We start from the raw sequence: 20053 nt of genomic DNA, 5'->3' as shown, positions 1-20053 counted from the left end.
ATTACAAGTTCGAAGCCAACCTCTGCAACTTAGACGCTATTTCCAAATGAAAAATAAACACACACACACACACACACACACACACACACACACACACACACACCTCTTATTCTACAAAAAAATGTGATATTCTATTTAAACTGTACAGCCAAATGTGTTGGCACATGCTTGTAGTCCCAGTACTCGGGAGGCTGAGTCAGGAGGATCATGGGTTCATGGCCAGCCTGAGCTACTTAGTAGCTACTTAGCTACCAAGTGAGTCCCTGCAAAACTTAGTGAGACCCTGTTTCAAAATAAATAATTAAAAAAAATAGGGCTGGAGGTGTAACTCAGAAGTAGAATGCCTCTGGGTTCAATTTGCCAGTAGAGCAAAATAAATAAATAAATTAAGTAATAAGTAAAAATAGAAACTGTACAAAATCCTTGTTGTCAGCTTGGTTAAATGGAGCTCATTTTTCTTAAGCTTTTTTAAGTATGCTGGATACCAATTTGTTGCTAGTGAAACTTTGAATGTTGAACTTAATCTAAAGTTCACACATTGCTTAAGTTTTTATCTAAAGGCACTTAGTAGCAGAAAATTAAATAATATAAAAATAGGTTGGCTTTCCTCCAAACAAAATTAGATAAATTTGGTCATCATTGTGTAGACTGATGATTCTCATTCCTGAACATTCCTTCTCATCTCTCTTCTGATGCACTGTTTTTTATTGACATATAATTTATGTACAGTAAACTGAATCAAACTATATCCATTTGAAGGACACAATTCAGTAAGTTTGGCAGATATACACAACTCCAAAACCACCATCATGATTGATTATTAGAAAAAATTTGAATTACCCCTGCTCCTTAGCCCCTGGCAACAAAAGACCTTTTTTTTTTTTGTCCCTGTACTATATTTACAGGTGTGCACTGCCATGACCAATTACCCCATTTTCTTTATCCATTCACCTACTGATGGACATTTGTGCTACTTCTAGTTTGGGTCCATTGTGAATATAAAGGCTCTGAATATTTATTTGCATGCCTTTTATGTGGACAAATGTTTTCACCTCCCCTAGACACATATCCCTGAGAGAAACAGCTGGGGCAATGGTAGGTATCTGTTTAACAGAGTACATCTGGAGATGCCAAAATGTGTGTTTCCATTTGCTTCCCCAGAGTTTGGCATACAGCAGATTTGCATTAAACAGAAAATGTCTGAATTTTTTTAATTGAATGAAAATATGTTACTAGAAATTTCAGCCAGATCCATTAAAAAAAGAGAAGGAAAACACACAAATATCAATGGAGGAAGACAACTTTTTTTTTTTTTTTGAGGGTCTGGGGATGAACCCAGGGGCATTCGACCTCTGAGCTATACCTCCTGCCCTATTTTTTATTCTTTATTTTGAAACAGGGTCTCACTAAGTTGCAGAGGGCCTCACTAAGTAGTAGCTGAGGCTGTCCACGAACTGCAATCCTCTAGTCTCAGCCTCCCCAATGCTGGGGTTACAAGCGTGCGCCACCATGCCCAGCTAGAAAGACAATTTATGCTAATTGCAGATGTTATGACTAGGTACATAGAGAAACCTAGGCTCCACCAACACACTATTAGAAATGACAAAGGCATTTAGTAAAGTAACAAGGTACAAAATCAATAATATATGTACCACTAGGGAAATCATGAAAGCAGTCCCATTCAAAATTACCACAAAAATTAAAATTATATTGTTAAAACCTCCACACTAATCAAAGTGATCTGCACATTCAATCATTCAATGCAATTCCCAACAAGATAACCATCACATTCTTCTCTGAACCATCAAAACCTGTCCCAAAATTCATATATTTTGAGCACGAGAGATCCCAAATATCCAAAGAAATCCTGAGCAAAAAGATAAAGCTGGAAGAATCAGGACACCTGGTTCCAAGACACACTACAGAAACAGTGACAGAGCCAGGACAGTGTTTACATGAAAACAAAGACCAAGGAAGCTGAACAGAGAGCCCAGAAGCAAATCCACACTGCTACAGCTGCCAAAAAAACAAATACTGGAGAGAGGATGGCTCTTTAAAAAAAAAAAAATGACACTGGGGAAACCAGGCATCCATGCGCAGAAGATAGAAACTTGACTCCTATCTCACACCCAACTACAGAAATCAACTAGAAATGATACATCAAAGACCTTCACGCAAGACCAGAATTTCTGAAACTATGAGAGAAAAACATAGGGGAGACATCTGATGATATTGATACCGGCAACAATTTCCTGGACAAGATTCCAAAAGTACAGAAGAAGAAAACAAAAGTAAATACTGACAAACAGAAATCAGAAAAACTAAAAGTTTCTGTGCAGCAAAGGGAACAATCAGCAGGGTAAAGAGAGGACTGACTGGGTGGGGGGAAAACTTTTGCCAGATTACTACCCAGAATATACAAAGAACTCAGTCAACCCAACGGACAAACAGTATGTTTTAAAAATCAGTAAATGAAATGAAGAGACACATCTCAATAAAAAAAATACAGATGGCCAAAAAATATATGAAGAAATGTTTGATATCATTAACCATCAGAGAAATACAAACCTACACCACAAAGAGGTACTATCTCAATCAAGTTAGGATGGTAATTTAAAAAAATGCAATAAATAAATAAATATCAGACATTGGTGAGGATGTAGAAAAAACAAAACCTTTATATTGTTTCTGCCAATGTAAATAGTATAGCAACTACATTAAAACAGTATGGGGGTTCCTCAAAAACTAAACATTAAACTACTGTACTATCTAGTCATCCCACTCCTGGTGTATATCAAGGGAATTGAAGTGGGCAAACAAAAGAAATATCTGAATATCCATGATTTCTTGTAACTATTTGCAATAGCAATATATGAAATAATCCTAAGTGCTTCTCAACAGATGAACTGATAAAATACACAGTGGAGTATGAATTGGCCATTACAAATGTTAGCCTGAAATCTTGTCACTTGCAGGAAAATGGAGGAAACTGTAGGATATCATGTTAAGCTATATGTGACATACACAGTGACAAGTAGCACATGTTCTTTCTCATATGTGAAAAAAGGAAAGATCTAAAAGTAGAAGAATTAATTGCTAGGAACTAGGAAGGATTGCTGGGGAAGGGAGGAGAGTAGAAGGAGGGTGTGTGGACACGATCAATGCATTTTGTAACCATATATGGAAATACCACAGTGAGACTCACTGCTTTCTATAATTACTATGTGATAATGTTATAATAAACATACTTTAGTAAGAATTGTTGATTATTATCTACTAACAACATAAAAATTTGTTTCAATAGACAGTAAAATTCTCAGATTGCCTTCAGTGTAGTGAGGCTCAGCTCTCTGGCTTTATTACAGTGCGTCTGCTAATTCTGTTGGTACACCAATGGTACATCCCTTACTCCTATCGTATGGGTTTCTTCATAAAGTATGGACTTGTGGGAGATGCAAGTAAAACCCCATGTGTTCACCACAGTCTCCCTGTGCTATTTGAGCACAGTGTGTGTCTCCCTAGCTCAGTGTTGCCTCTGAAACGTCAACTTAGCTCTAACTACCCAGCATCTGTTCTGTTAGCTTCACAGGATATTATCTTAAAAGTTCATTTAAGAGCAAAAATTTTTATGCAGATTTTTGGAATAATACTTTGACATTACTATACTATCTGGGAAGCTGCCACTAAATTCAAGCTACCTTTGGTAGCACAGAATTCCAGATTTTATCTCCTCAACTGGGATGCCAGTGCCTCTGTTTGAGCTCTGTATTTTGGTCTACAGTTTAGAAAATGCCTTTAAGAAAAAGCTGGAGCAAATATGTAACTCACTTTCTTTCATTCCCTTATCTCAAGCGTTGTAGTTTTGCATTATTACCAGGAAATGGCCAGATATTAGTATTTTACCCAACTTTCCTAGTTGTGTAAAATAATAAGTAAATATCATTTACTCCATCAGGGATGAAATTGGAATTCTATCTAACGAGTTCCTAGTTTGTGCTATTATTTCAGCCCTAAAATTATATTCTAATATATTCCAACTCCCTGTTTAAATTCTTCATGTTTTTAATTTTCTGACAATACTAATCATAATTTTAAAGCTGTATCTAGACATTATAAATGAACATAACACACACACACACACACACACACACACACACACCAGATATATATGAACTACTTGAGGATGTATTTCTACAGTTTGTTTTATTTTTCTTCTATTTTGGTTACTTGCTTCTATTTCTTGACATTTTATGATGTCATTTTGTAATGTAATTTTGATCAGCCTATGTCTGATTATTTTAGATTAAATATCAGAAATTGTGATAAAACAGTATCATCTCTGGAGCTCTAGTTTGATTTCTTTCAGCAAATATTCAAATATTTTTGGTAGAAAAGTAACTTGGATCCTATTAAGTAGCTAAGCTTTATTGAGAGCTTTGGAAAACTGGCATGTGTATGATTTTCTCTTACTACTATAGGTTTTCAACTGAAAACTTGGCATGTTTACTAGTACTGGCCCTACTTGGTAAAACCTGGACTCTAATATTTTGCCTGAAAAATCATGGTTTTGTTTGTATATTTTGTCTTCTTAGCCCACACAATGCAGAAAGTAGCAAATAAAATAAAAAGAAAAAAAATAAATAAGAATCTCACCTAAAGGGTTTTCCTTATTTCTGGGATAAGGAATTTTCTTGATTCCACAACTCTAGGTAGTTCTACTTATTCTATGGTATCCTTAAAAAACTATGTTTTAAGAAATTTTGTCCAGATTTTTTTTTTTTTTTGAGGTACTGGGGAAGTCTACCTCTGGGCTACACTCTCAGACCTATTTTTATACTTTTTATTTGGAAACAGAGTCTCATAAGCCAGCATGGCTAGCTTCTAACCTGCGCAATCCTCCTGTATCCGCCTCCCAAGTGTGGGGATTACAAGCATTACAAGCATATGCCACTACACCAGGCTAGAACCCAGGGGCATTCTAACTCTGAGCTACACCCCAGTCCTAATTTTTAGTTCTTTATTTTGAAACAAAGTATTACTGCATTGCAAAGGGCCTCACCAAGTAGCTGAGGCTTTCTGAGAACTGTGATCCTCCTGACTCAGACTCCCAAATGCTGGGATTACAAGTGTGCGCCACCGCACCGGGCTCAGATTTTATTTCTTCAGTAAATAATAAAAGGAGAACTTTTATTTTTCAAGGAAAAGTTTTATGTTTTACAACTAGGCATTGTAATTATTTAATTACATATTTGATGCATGCTTTTATTACAAGACGTTAAGCTCCCTGAGATGAGAGACTGAAGTTGTTTTACTTATTATGTTTATCATAATATCAATCATGGTATGTGGCCAATGGGAGAAGCGGGGGAAGACTTGTGTATGGACTGAACAAATGATGGATTCCTCCCCTTGATGGTAATATAGAAAAGAAGAGCCTAAAGATCTGAAACACATTACGTAGAAAAAAGAAAGGGAGCCGGGCGTGGTGGCGCACTCTTGTAATCCCCGCGCTTGGGAGAGGAGACAGGAGGATCATGCAGGTTCAAAGCCAGCCATGCTGGCTTAAGAGACCTTGTTTAAAAATAAAAATACAAAATAGGTCTGGGAGTGTAGCCTGGAGGTAGAAGGGCTTCCAGGAACCCCAGTGCCACAAAGAAAGAAAGAAAGAAAGAAAGAAAGAGAGAGAGAGAGAGAGAGAGAGAGAGAGAGAGAGAGAGAGAGAGAGAGGGAGGAAGAGAAAGGACACCTGGTTAAATAATTAGTTTCTTCATATTTCTTAATGACATCAGCTCTGTTTATTGACATTTAAGGCAAAGATTTTAGAAATCCACTGTCTTGAAAATTATTGATATCTTGAAAACTATCTCTAATTCTGAAGAAAGCATTTATAATAAAGGAGAAAAATCTACATGACAGTAGATTAAGAAACAATGGTAGATGATAAAATGAACACAACCATATTTTAAGAAGAGTGATTATAAAGAGTTAGGTTACAAGTGCATATTATTATTATTATTATTATTATTATTAATTTGTGTGTGGTGTGTGTTTGTGTATTTTACTGAGAATTGAACCCAGGGGCATTGTATCTCTGAGCTATACTACCGACCCTATTTTATGTTTTTATTTTTATTTACTTACTTATTTTTGTACTATGGGGATGGAACCCAGGGGCTTTATACCTCTGGGCTATACTACCAGACCTATTTTCTATTTTATTTGGAAACAGGGTCTCACTAGGTTGCTGAGAGCCTCACTAAGTACCTGAGGCTGGCTTCAAACCTGCAGGATCCTCCTGTCTCAGCCTCCCAAGTACTAGTATTAAGGTGTCCACCACTGCATCCAGCTCACATCAAAGTTAAAATGCACTAGGAGTGCAGAAATAGCGAGGCATAGATCATGTAAGGTCCTAAATGAAGAAGAAAAGCAATTATAAAAAGTAAGGGGATATGACTTACAAATGGAGTAAAATGAAATGAATGATCAGAGATACGTACTAGACAAAGGTCCTTAAAGAATATCAAAATTTATGTGGTTTATGCAGACAATACGTGTATGAAATGAGGAGGCCCTTAGATCAAGCCCCAAATTGCAGGTCACTAGCCTCAAACACATGCATTCACAATTAAAGTACCCTTGTCTGCCCTTCTGAGTGACTCTTGCATATAAAACCTTAGAGTAATCCACTATGCAGATGAAAAAACCAAGCTTCAGAGTGGTGTACTGACTGCAGAAGTCACCCCAGCACATTGGGAACCAGATTATAAATGTGGGAAAATCAAATCTAGAACCATATTCCCAACTGTTTGTCACTACTGACTTCCAAACTAGACAGTCATCAACACCTTGATTGCCCTTGAAATACAATTCAATCACTATGATGCTGTTAAGCTATCCATAGCATTGATCATTGTTGGCTATAAAGCATTTTCAATATTAAAATTGCTTTTTATTGTATACTATTTGTTTATTATGAATGCCATCTGAAACCTATTTCAATAAGCCCTAATGATATGTGTAGGTAAAAATGTCAAAATTTTTATTAACCTCAACTTTCATAAGCCTAAGGAGATTCTGTATCTTAAGAGATATATAATGACTTGTTTCCAGTAGTAGAGTATGCTAACTATGGTGGAGAAGAAAAGCAACCTATGATGAAATACTATAGTTGTAAGCCATATCACAGAAGCAACTAACCAGAGTTAATATGAATTTATTTTTCCTCTGGTATTTTACAGTTTAAAATCTATTTTCTGACAGATTTGATGGTGCATACTTGTAATCCTAGTACTTGGGAGGCTGAAACAAGAGGATTGCAGGTTTGAAGCCAGCCTCAGCAACTTAGTGAGACTCTCAGTAACTTAGATAGACCTGCTTCAAAATGAAAAATAAGATGTGGTCTGGGGGTAGACCCCAGAGGTAAAATGCTCCAGGGTTTAATCTCCAGCATGTATGTATGTATGTATGTATGTATGTATGAGAGAAAAAAATTTACTTTCTTGCATCTAAGACCAATGGAGAACAAGTTGTGCTAACACTCTAAGCAATCAATACTTTCAAAATGGTGGCTTTAAAAATATATAAGATATACTAATGGATACTGAATCTCACCATTAAGTGATTCTCGTAGTTAAGATGTCTATTTTATAGAGCTTTCTTCTCTATCATTCATTTAATCAACAAACAATTATTGAATATCTTGTATTTGTCTTACTCACATAAGCCATACAGGTTATTATTTCCAAGAAGATGGTCATAATTTCAGTCTATTTGGTACACACATAAGTAAATTAAAAACTTCAATAGAGTGTGGTAAAGTCTCAGATAGAGAAATTCTTGGTGTATGTCGTAATACATTGGAGAGACTGTATTAGTCAGTATTTTCACGACTATAATCTAACAAACCTGGCCAGGTAACTTAGAGGAAGGAAGATTTATTTGCTTACAGTTTCAAGCTCAGTCCCTGTAAGATCAGGGACTGTGGATCTTGGGACATGGCGGAAGGAAGGAGAGAGGGAGAGCACATGTCTTCCCTCCTCATATGATGGAGACTGAAAGCAGAAAGAGAGAGAGCAAGAGAGGAGGAACCATATATAGCCCTCAAGGCTACACCCTCAAGAATCTATCTCCTTCTGCCACACCCTACCAGCTAAAGCCACCACCAATTAATTTATCCACTGCTGGGATACAACTCTTATGAATTAACTATATTGTCCCTGAATATTAATAAATGAGCTCTTTAGGGAACATTCTCTATCTAGCTATTACAGATTCCTCACGCAGAAGTGGCATGAGAGGACAGTGAGGATTGTTGGGAGGATATTTATTTATTTATTATTATTATTATTTATTTTTTTTTTTTTGGTGGTACTGGGGTTCCTGGAAACCCTTCTACCCCTGGGTTACACCCCCAGACCTATTTTATATTTTTATTTGGAAACAGGGTCTCTTAAACCAGCGTAGCTGGCTTCAAACCAGCGCAATCCTCCTGTGTCTGCCTCCCAAGCACAGGGATTACAAGTATGCGCCACCACGCCTGGTGGGAGGATATTTAAAAGAAAAGCAAATCTAATATTTTGTCGATGAGCAGCAATTAGACAAGTGAAAGGAAAGGGGAGGACTTGCAAGCAGAGGAGGCGAAAGAGGCAGAGGCATCCTTATGATCAAAGACCTGCGCATCTGGGAGAAAGTAATGCTCTGAAGCAACAGGACCAAAGGAGGCCACAGAGCTGGACAGGACACCCAGAGGCACATGGGTGGAGAGATGAGCCTGACAGATACGTAGGTAAGCTAAAAAGACAGTGTATAGAACAGCAAACTGGGACATTATTTAAAAGTATTAAACAAATAAATGAAAAAGATTATCAGAGCCAAGAATAGTGGCTCATGCCTGTAATACCAGTACTTGGGAGGCTGAGACAAGAGGATAATAGTTCAGCTACTTAGATTCATATTCATTCTCATTCTCTCTCTCTCTCTCTCTCTCTCTCTCTCTCTCTCTCTCCCTCTCCCTCTCCCTCTCCCTCTCCCTCTCCCTCTCCCTCTCCCTCTCCCTCTCCCTCTCCCCCTCTCCCTCTCCCTCTCCCTCTCCCTCTCCCTCTCTCTCCTTCCTTCCTTCCTTCCTTCCTTTCTTTCTTTGGGTGTCCCTATTTTTTACTTTGAAACAGGATCTTACTAAGTTGTGTAGGGCCTTACTAAGTTGCTGAAGCTCTGTGGTCTATGTTTTTCTGCCATTATTGTATTTCTTTAAACTGTTAGGCCACAAGGCAGATTCACATATTTGTTTTTTAGTAACTGCCCAAAAATCTAACATCAAGGTTAAGCAAAATTTGTGATGTAAATCTGCCTTGGAAAGACTTGGGGTTGTGTCTGGTTATTTTTATTCTTTGTTTTTTTTTATATATATATACAAAAGTACTTCCTGGCAAAATTACTTGCTCCCACTCTGAAGAAAACAAATACCGGGACACCAAGGGTGTTGAAGGTCAGAATTAATATGCTTTTACTAATTAGTCTATCTGAAGAAGTTTGCCCTACTTGCACCTTCACCAGAACTGCTTATAATCAGCTTTCTTTTAATGAAGTGCTTAAATGTCCCAATTCACTAAAAATAATAAAATAATAATAATAAAGTGTAAATACCACCGAGTAACAGTTAATAAAAGACAGGCTTTTAAAGAATATTGGGAGTGCATTTTCCCTTTTCATACCTTGGTAATTAACTGCACTGTGCATCCTACTGTATTTTACGTTAGCCATTGGGGGAGGGTGAATGCTGTGAGACAAAAATGAATGACAATCATTTAGTGTCCTTGAACAGCATTATTAGGAGGAAACTGTGCAGAGTTCTCATCTGCAAGATATTCAACATCAGTAATCACATTTCTCCTGAAGACAAATAAAAGGGAATTACATCCAGGTGTATATGTGTACTTGTCTCCCCAGTGGCTCGCTACAAAGATCTCCCCAAAGGCAGTTCCTGATTCCCGGGCAGAGCTACCAGTAAAGGCCTTTTAAAAGGCTGGTGTGATTGGCATCAGGATACTATAATAGTCAAACCTTCCCCCAAATAATCGTGGACCTGTTTTTAAAAGTAGGAGGAACAAAATAGCAAGCAGAGAAAGGGTCACCTTTGGAATGCCAATCTGAGCAGTAGTTTAGCGACTGTTTTATTTTTTCAAGGTTTCACTTGGATTTACTAGGCATTACATGAATAGAACTAAATGAGTTCATACATGGTCTTCAATTTGACTATGATTCAAATGACTAATACCATAACATCTTATTCCTGAAGAAGAACACTTGAAGAAAACCTTGGATCAGTAAAGGGCAAGGTCTGGCGTGGTGGCGCACACTTGTAATAACAGTATTTGGGAAGCCAAGACAGGAAGAGCCCAGTTCACGGACAGCCTCAGCTACTTAGTGAGGCCCTTTCCAACTCAGTAAGACCCTATTTCGAAATAAATCATTAAAAAAATAGGGTTTGGGGTGTCACTCAGAGGTAGAATGTCCCTTGGTTCTATCCCCAGTACCGCAAGAAAGAAAGAAAGAAAGAAAGAAAGAAAGAAAGAAAGAAAGAAAGAAAGAAAGAAAAAAGAGGCACAAACAGTCCACAGAAAGCTTTGTCTGGTTCATTATTCTGCTTGAAGTCATAATTTTGCAGCTTATTTATAATACTAATAACATAATATTAAGCAATATTTAGAACATATATTCTGTGCTTTATTTTTTCTCATTATATTGTATAAGGTGAAAATATTTAAAGTAAATTAAATGAGTAAATTAGATGAGTGAAATATGTGAGATTCATTTCTTATGTATATCAACAATTTTATGCTGAAAATTCCAACATATTGCTTATGATGATAGATTCTGTTATGAATGTTTGTACAAATTCTGCCATCTGTGGGTAAAGTCGAAGTGTTCATATAGAAAAATATATAATTATATATATATATATATATATATTACCATATATTTGTCTTTAAATGTCAACTGATATTTTTATTTATATTTCAGCAATCATTTTAGTTAATGGTTGAGATTTTTAAATAAATAATTCAAAGTAAAGAATATCTTAGCTTATTTTAAAATTATTAACTTTTAACATATAATTCATCATATTAGAAATTTTTAGGATTTGATCATTAAATTTGTCTCAGAATATGAAAAGTGTGTAAAATACAAACAAGTGTGAATTGAATACTATTTCTAGAAGCATTTTTAAATCAATTGCTGTGGATAAAACAACTTATCCCCAAATGTGTTTGGGGATACAAACAAATGCTGCCAATACTACTTACTGTTTGTTGCCTACAAATTAACTGAAAGACAAATTCAAAAAGTTAAGCATCATTTGGTAAGGAATGTTTGGGTAACAATTATTTGACCTTCAATTCATATATATCTTTTACATTAACTGAAAGACAAATTCAAAAAGTTAAGCATCATTTGGTAAGGAATGTTTGGGTAACAATTATTTGATCTTCAATTCATATATATCTTTTATATATTTCTCATTTCATAACTTCCAAAAAACAGTCCTCAAAACCTCCTTTTCCCTCAGTAGCAAAGCACCAGCCCTTGAATCAAAATATCTAATTCATCATTTGCCCTAAAATTCAGTGGCTGGGAAAGCCTGGCCAAGCTGATTACAAGAGCCTCATTTGCTCATATACTAAGAGATTAGAAATGCCTATTCTATTGGGTGACAGACCAGAAGAAAGAATATATATGCAAGACAGACATATGATGCTTGCTATACACTTGCCTCTCTATTTAGGAAAGATGCAAGCTGACAGAAAGCTATTAAGTTAATTTTGAAAACATGTCTTAGCTCATTAATTGAGTAAATTTAAGTTGGGTGTGGTGGCACACCCATGTAATCCCAAGGGAGGCTGCATAGGAGGACTGTAGGTTCAAAACCAGCCTCAGCTACTTAGTAAGGCCCTCTGCAACTTAGTGAAACCCTATTTCAAAATAAAAAATAAAGCTCAGGGTATAGCTCAGAGGTAGAATGTCACTGGGTTCAATCCCCAGTACCTGAAAAAAATTGGGTAAGTTTAGTTAATCCATGACCCATCTCAATAAAGTCTTTAAATCTGAAAATTATGCAAAGGATGCAACCACTAACCATTTATAGACATGGTTATTTTAAAAGTTAAAAGAAGCTAAACGTGGTCCACATGACTGTAATTCCACTATTTGGGAGGCTGAGACAGGAGGACTGCAGGCTCGAGCAACCCAGGGAGACTCTGTTTAAAAAAAAAAATTTTTTTTTTAAAGGCTAGGGGTGTAGCTTAGAGGTATAATGTTCCTGGATGATTCAATCCCAGTACCATACACACACACACACACACACAAAAAAAAAAAAAAAAAAAAAAAAAAGAGGGGAAAAAATAGTTAAGCAAAGTCTTAAAAGTGAAGCCGCACTACTACCAATAAAAAGGGAATCAGCAGCAGCGTGCCAGAACGTGCTTGAGCGCAGAATGTCAAATTCTCCAGGAAGCACCAAGGCTCCAGGGAGTAGTTCCAGCACACATTGTGGTCTCCTGCCCTGTCCTTCAAATGATGTGCACTCTAAGCACATTTTCTGTGCAGCTGGAGGCTTTGTTATAGACAGAAGGATCCTGCTTAGTGAGGCCAGTGTTTATGGTCTAACTTTTTTAAAGACGAATTTGGAAAACTTCCCAGACACTGCATCTGCCCCTAGCCTTAGCACCTCAGAGGATGAGGCCGGCAAGCAAGACAGCGAGGACTACTAAATTTATTAGCGGTGGACGGGCCACTCTATCTTTCACTGCGGCAACAGTAGGTGATCCCATCAAAAATCTGTCTGCTGGCTAGCCTGCAAATCCAAGCTGACATCGAGACAGCAGCCAGGCCCAGCTGAAGGGAAACGTGCTATTTCCTGGAAAAAACACACCACAAGCCAAATGTTCAACCAGGGAGGTTGTTCCTATTTCCGTTTGAGAAAAGGTTTTTACTATTATCTGTGTATTTTTTTTTTTTCATGTAACTGCTCTTTTTTTTTGGCCATTCTAAGAGCATTAGCAGAACTAGAGCACTTTTGGGGAACTCAGTGATTTAATTTCTAACACTCAGTGATGATTTTGGTATAATTGGAAAATAGTTAATCATGAATTAATCTCAGTATTATCTCGGTTAGAACATAATCAGGATTCATCACAAACATTCATCAGCAGCACCAAAAAGTGAACTATTTACCACTTAAGGTAAAACAATAATATTTGAATTACATTTTAGAGCTTAAATTCTATTTCATTTTCCTGATGTATGTATATATGTATATATATATATATATATATATATATATATATATATATACATACATATACTGTTATTATGTTATATGTGTTACTATGGTTTGAACCCAGCAGACTTCTACCTTTGAGCTACACCCTCAGCCTTATTTTAATCTGAAACAAGATCTTGCTAAATTTCTGAGCCTGGCTGCCAACTTGCAATTTTCCTATCTTAGACTCCCAAGTACTGGAATTACAGGTGTATGCCACTATCCTGGCTATATATGAAGTATTTTAACAGTAACTATTTGCACCAAATGATTTTCTCCAGATTTAAATGTGTATAATTTTGAGTTTATAGATGACCTATATATTATATTTTGTATTTTTTTCTGCAGTAGTGGGGATGGAACCTTGGGTCATTCTACCTCCGAGTTATACCTCCACACCCCCAGCCTTACTTTTTTTTTTTTTTTTTGGTGTTACTGGGGTTCCTGGAAGCCCTTCTACCTCCGGGCTATACTCCCAGACCTATTTTATACTTTTTATTTGGAAACAGGGTCTCTTAAGCCAGCACGGCTGGCTTCGAACCTGTGCGATCCTCCTGTCTCCGCCTCCCAAGTGCAGGGATTACAAGCGTGCGCCACCACGCCCGGCTCCACCCTTACTTTTTATTCTTTATTCTGAAACAAGGTCTCACTGAGTTGCAAAGGCCTCACTAAGTAGCTGAGGCTGTCCACCAACTGTGATCCTCCAGTCTCAGCTTCCCAAATGCTGGGATTATAAGCATGCACCACAACACCCAGCCATATTATCTAATTTTTAATTAGAAAAATAAATTATGTGCCATAAGTTGTTACAGTTTTCTAGAGCTTCCCTGGATTATTGCTATTAGGATCCATAATTCATAGAGGTCATAGGACTTCCAGAATACTATAGCACTAATAAAGACAGGTCTAGAGCAAAGCAAGTAAGGAGAGGTCATGCAGGTACAGGGTCCAATCATGCCTTTAAAATGTTGATAAGATCTCTCTGTAGATTTTTTTTCATGGACTTTCATTTTTCAAAATATTGCATTAAAATGTGATTTACATTAACCTGGAGCTTTTTAGTGCCTTTCACTTTTGTGCCTGAGACAAGAGCCTCTCATTCTTTATCACATTCCTGGCCCAGAGAAGTCTGTTTTCCCTTCACTTAATTTTTCCCACCATGCTTTCCACAAAACATGGAATATTAATCATTGCTACACTATATGGTAAAGAAAAAAATGCATCAAACCTATGTTAGGAGTGCTTAACCACGTAAAATTCAATAGCTTTATAATTCTTTTTTGAATCAGTGCATTGAGCTCCGATAGCATGGGGCATTTTTAAAAAACTCATTTGCCTACAGAACTCATTAAATAATGTTTTGAGAAACACATTCTAGTAAATGTCTTAGAGCCTTTCAGATATGTGTTTTGGTCAAATAAGGATGCTTTTCCATGTTTTTTTTTTTCTTTCTTTACTTCCTTCATTGCCCCCCCCCACCAGAATACCTAAAAGACAGACATGTTGACACAATCAGGCTATGATTATTAAAGAACTGAAAATGTGTTTTTATAAGTAGGCAGAATAAAAATTAATTGTAAAGCAATATCAGAATACTAGAAAACAACTTGGAGGCTCAGCGCCTCTTAAAGCTGTGTTAAACCCACTTACCAGTAAAGTCTACACCAACTGGGTGAGTGGTGCTGGGAAACTTGCAGTACCCATTTCCTGTAAAGCGAATTCCTCTAGTCATAACGGCCATTGGTGCTGGTAGAGACAACTCTCTCCTTAACAGCTGGTATAGAGGAGAAGGTCCATTCACTTCTTCAGGTGGAAACCAGCTAACGTGGATTGTGGTACTGTTGATTCCTTTGACCACAGGAGGCCTTAGCTGGGCAGGTGCTAAATATTAGAAAACACTTGTTACATTCAATAATCTGGTACTGCCTCTAGACAGAGACAACCCCACATATGTACACACATGTTTATGCGCAGCACACTTAAAATCAGGTCAATTGTGGCTACAAGTACCTTTATATTTCTAAGAATTGAAAATATATTAGAGTTTCTATCAAATGTGACTAAACAATATTTAAATGACTATCAAATACTTAACATAAAACTCATACAATTAAATAATATTTTTTCTTGAAAACAATATCTCACATTTTCCTGACTAAATAACACATATTTTGCAGTAGCCATTGTTGATACACATAATTGTCACCCAAAGTCCATAGTTTACCTGAAGATTCACTCTTGCTGTTTTATATTCTATGGGTGTGGGCAAAAATATAAAAACATGTGTTTTTACTTGCCCCTCTCTGCACCAAATCCTCTAGGCCTGCTATTCATCTTTTATCCTCACCCTCTAGCAACCATTCTCTCTCTAGTTTTTTGCCTATCCCAGAATGTCATATATCTGAAATTATAAAGTACGTGGCCTTTTCATATCGACTTCCTTTCACTTAGCAATGTACACTTAAGGTTTCTTTGTGGTTGTGATAGCTTATTCATTTTTAGCATTAAATAATATGCCACAGTCTACTCATTTATTTGCTGAAAATTATCTTAGTTGAGTTCAAGTTTTTGCAATTAATAAAAAGGCTGCAAACATGTAGGTGCAATTTTTTGTGTGTGTGCAAATACACTTTTTCCAGTGCTTTAGGGACTTCCAAGCAGTGAGATCCTATAGTAAGAGTATGGTAAACTGTATGCCAAACTGCCAAGTCATCTTCTAAAGTGGCTGAACCATTCTGTATTCCCAGCCATGAGTGAGCATTCCTGTTGCTCCTCGTCCTCACCAGCATTTGGTGTTGTTAGAGTTCTAGAGCTGGGCTTGGTGGCACAAGCTTGTAATCCCAGTACTTGGGAAGCAGAGACAGAAAGATTCCAGTTTCTTGGCTAGCCTCAGCAACTTGTAAGACCCTCCACAACTTAGTGAGACGCTGTTTTAGAATAAAGAATTAAAAATGGCACTGGGGGTATAGCTTGGAGTAGAATGGCCCTGGGTTCAATCTCCAATTTCACACACACACAAAAGAGTTCCAGACTCTGATCATTTCAATGACTATGCTTAAAATTATCCTTTTGCTTCTATTTGTACTTTCCACATGGCATGCGATGTGAAGCATCTTTTCATAGAGCTATTTACCATCTCTATATCTTTGGTCAGAAAGTCCATTTTATATATTTTTTTAAAGCTTAGAACCAATTCAAATGGAAACACAACAAGAGAAAGCTAAAGAGGACACTTGTAGTTTAGTGGTTTATGAATGCTGTTGCAGGAAACATTGGGTTCCACGCAGCTCCTTGACCCTAAAACTCCTGGGACACCCTTGGCCACAAAGCCAGCAGCAATGCCCTTGCACTTAGAACAGTACGTGGCCAGAGCCCACAAGTACACTCGGCCTGGTATGCTTCCAGGTCCTGATATGCTGGCAATTTTTTGAGGTTCCAAGGAAATTCCAGGAGTAACAGAGGTTAAGATCTTCCTCACAATCTGCTGGAGAAAGGAATCCGGAGCAACAACGGAGTTACTGAAAATGATGGGTTATGTATGGAGTTGGATTTTCTTTCTCTTACACAGTTTTTGGACAGAGGCTCCTTCTCACTTTAAGTATGTTGGCTGAGTTTTTAAGTGAAAAAGTGAAGGGAGGAATAAATGTTATAATCACCAAGCCTGTGCACCAATGACCTGAATTAAGCCTGTAGCCTGTAGACTGTTAATTTACACCTGTGTTAACACAGCCTTATATGACGCAAAGTCATCACCAGGTTCAATTAGCCTAAATCAAAACTATATGAATGCTTCTAATTGGTTTGCCTCTGAATGTCACTTGGCCTTTTGTTTTTGTTGCCTTTAAGATTCTCTGCTTGGCTTCCACTTTGGTCATTTTGACAATTATGTGGCGTGGGGATCCTCTTCTCCGATCCTGTCTAAAGGGAGTTCTATAAGTTTCCTGGACCTTTGTATCAACCTCTTGCTCTATGTTTGGAAAATTTTCTGCTATTACTTCTTTGAAGAGATTGTTGATCCCTTTGGTTTCACTTTCTTTTCCCTCCTCTATTCCAATTATTCTTAGGTTAGCTCTCTTAAAATGGGCCCATATTTCTTCAATATCAGATTCCTGTTGTCGGATATTTTTTTCTAGATTAGAAACTATGAGTTCATTTTTGGATTGCTCATCTTCTAAGAGCGAGATTCTGTTCTCCATGTGGTCTAATCGGTTTTTTGTGCTTTGAATTGAGGCCTTTACTTCATTAATTGCATCCTTTATCTCTTTTTGGCTCTCTCTGAGTTCTTTTCGAAGCACCTCTATTATTTCTACAGTTAGACTTCCCAAACCAAGTCATGAGAGCCAGAAGGGCTTGGAGTAACATATTCCAAACTCTGAAAGAAAACAACTTCCAGCCACAAATTTCCTACCCAGCAAAACTTTCTATCAAATTAGATGGAAAAATAAGAAGCTTCCATGACAAACAGAAACTGAAGGAATTTATGTCTTCAAAACCAGCGCTAGAGAAAATACTCAAAGAGATTAACTACAAAGAAGAAATAGGTAACACACACCAGAACCAGAGAAACAAGAGTTTCCATCCAACAGACAATTAAGATTGGTTATCTGTGGAGATTCATTATTTATGTTAGTCTTTTACCTATCTCTAAATGGTATTGTTTGCCTTTATTGTTGTTAATTTTTAGGATTTCTAGTTGGAATATTAATATACCTTCAGATATAGCAATTGGAAATATTTTATCCCATTCTATTAGTAACTGTTAACTCTGTTTACATTGTCTTTGGATATACAATTTTTTTTTTATTTTTTAGGGAGTCTGTATACTCCTCTGTTGCCTGTGCCATTGAAATCATAACCAAGAAATCACTGCCAATTTCAATGTTGTGAGGTTTTATGACCCAGATTTTCTCCTAAAAGTTTATAGTCTTAAGATTTATATTTAGGTCTATTATCTATTTTGAGTTAATATTTGTATATGGGATTAGGTAAGGGTCCAATTTTATTCTTTTCCATGTAATTATTATTTTTCAACAATATTTAGTTAAAAGGTTATCATTTCCACCACCAAATGTTCGTGGAAACCTTGTCAAAAATAACTTGACAATATAGGGAAGAATTTAGCTCTAGGCTTTTATTTAACTCCAATGGTTTATATATCTGCCTTTAGAATAGTACTATACTGTTTCAATTATTGTAGCTTTATATGGTTTGAAATCAGAAAATATATATCTTCTAGCTTTGTTCTTTTTCAAGATCGTTTTGGGTACCTAGACTCCATATTCCATATTAGGATAGATTTTTTTCTGAAAAATAAATATATAAATATATGATAGTTTCACCTAAAAAATAGAAAAAAATATTCTCTGGTAAGAAAGAAAGCAAAAAGAAATATTGAAATGTTATCTTTAAGTCATCAAAAGCTTAGTATCAGACAAATGAAACTGTTATGTGAGATTATCATTTTTAATTTTAGATAAATTGCCATAATACTAGATGTCAACTACTAAGCCAAGCATGGGAGGGAGGGATAGGGAGAGAATGGGGTGGGGATTGGGTGGGGGCTGACTGGGAAAAGTGTGCATGTATGTCTACAAAAGTATGTATCCTACTATGATGTATGAATACAGTGCACCAATAAAAAAAAAAAGACAAAAAAAAAAAACTATATGAATGCAAAAATTGTAGCCTTGTAACCATGGAAGGAAATATACCTTAAAACATCTTGGAAAAATTAATATTTGTTAACGTTTAGACTTTAGCCGGCTTTCTAAAGAGAAACAGTTTTTTTGTGAATCTATTTTAACGTTCACTAAAGAAGAAAAGGCACTGAGCAAAAAGTTCACCAACTTAGAAAGATAATTAACAATCCTGTTCATCTTCTGTCCCCGAAACACATGTGATATTTTTATATATGTACAAATCTGTAAATTATATGCATGGTTTCTCTTAGTATCTCCTGCCAAAAGTCAGCTAAATGGTGGCTTCTCAGAGATTTCACTCTACAAACTATCATACTACTTGAGAATAATCTAAAACAAAATAAAAGGATAAACCATCCAGAAACAACTTCTCCCGCTGAGTTTGGCTGCAGAGTTTAGAATTTCATCATTGTACTAAAATTTCAACAAGGCACTATTATTTATGAGATTCACTATGGAAGAAGAGCTGCTCAAAATCATTTAGTCCTGGGCTCAGGGATTCAATGGACAGATCAGTTGCATAATTTTAAAAGATATGCTTTTATTGGTTTCTTGTAATTACACATCATAAGAGGTTCAAAGTGATAGAAAGATATACACATAGCACTTGGTGTGCTTCTATAAATTTTCTTTTTCTAATTTTTTTAGAAACAAAACAAATGGTATTTTGAGTTCATCCGTTATACTTTCTGTGGGCTACTCAAGATAGTATAGTGGTGTGGGGCACAGGGACCTAATTTTTTGAGTATGAAAACAAGAGTCTAGCCCAGTAATATCCAACAGAACTTTTCTCAATACTAAATATATTCTAGATTCGTTACATTTTAACAAAATATTTAGAATATATATGAATAAGCAATCTGTGCTTTATAAAAATGGAATAGTTTTATTGCTGTTTAAAAGGCAGTTTCTTCCTCAAGGCTCCATTTGTTTGACATTTAGTTCTCCTTTCCTTGACTCCACCCACCCCACCCCTGCATTAAGGGGAATGATGAAGTTTTGTACCACCATAGAATTAAGAATCCTTTCCTCGCTGAAA

The 20053-nt window shown here is 36.5% G+C and overlaps 1 protein-coding gene across 2 annotated transcripts in view; it reads right to left on the bottom strand.

The window, feature by feature from the left end:
- USH2A (usherin) overlaps positions 1-20053 on the bottom strand; it is a gene marked incomplete at both ends in the record, with an annotated part of 871783 nt that overhangs the window by 566663 nt on the left and 285067 nt on the right. For both annotated transcript variants that reach the window (XM_080698222.1, XM_080698223.1), the window contains one exon: positions 14966-15196. In XM_080698222.1, coding sequence (XP_080554348.1) covers positions 14966-15196 — 231 coding nt within the window. The remainder of the gene's footprint in view (positions 1-14965; positions 15197-20053) is intronic.

Source organism: Muscardinus avellanarius (genome assembly GCF_963383645.1).
Source record: "Muscardinus avellanarius genome assembly, chromosome: 7".
Lineage (NCBI taxonomy): Eukaryota > Metazoa > Chordata > Mammalia > Rodentia > Gliridae > Muscardinus > Muscardinus avellanarius.
Note: the sequence above shows the minus strand (reverse complement) of the source record. Positions and strands in the feature narration are given on the sequence as shown.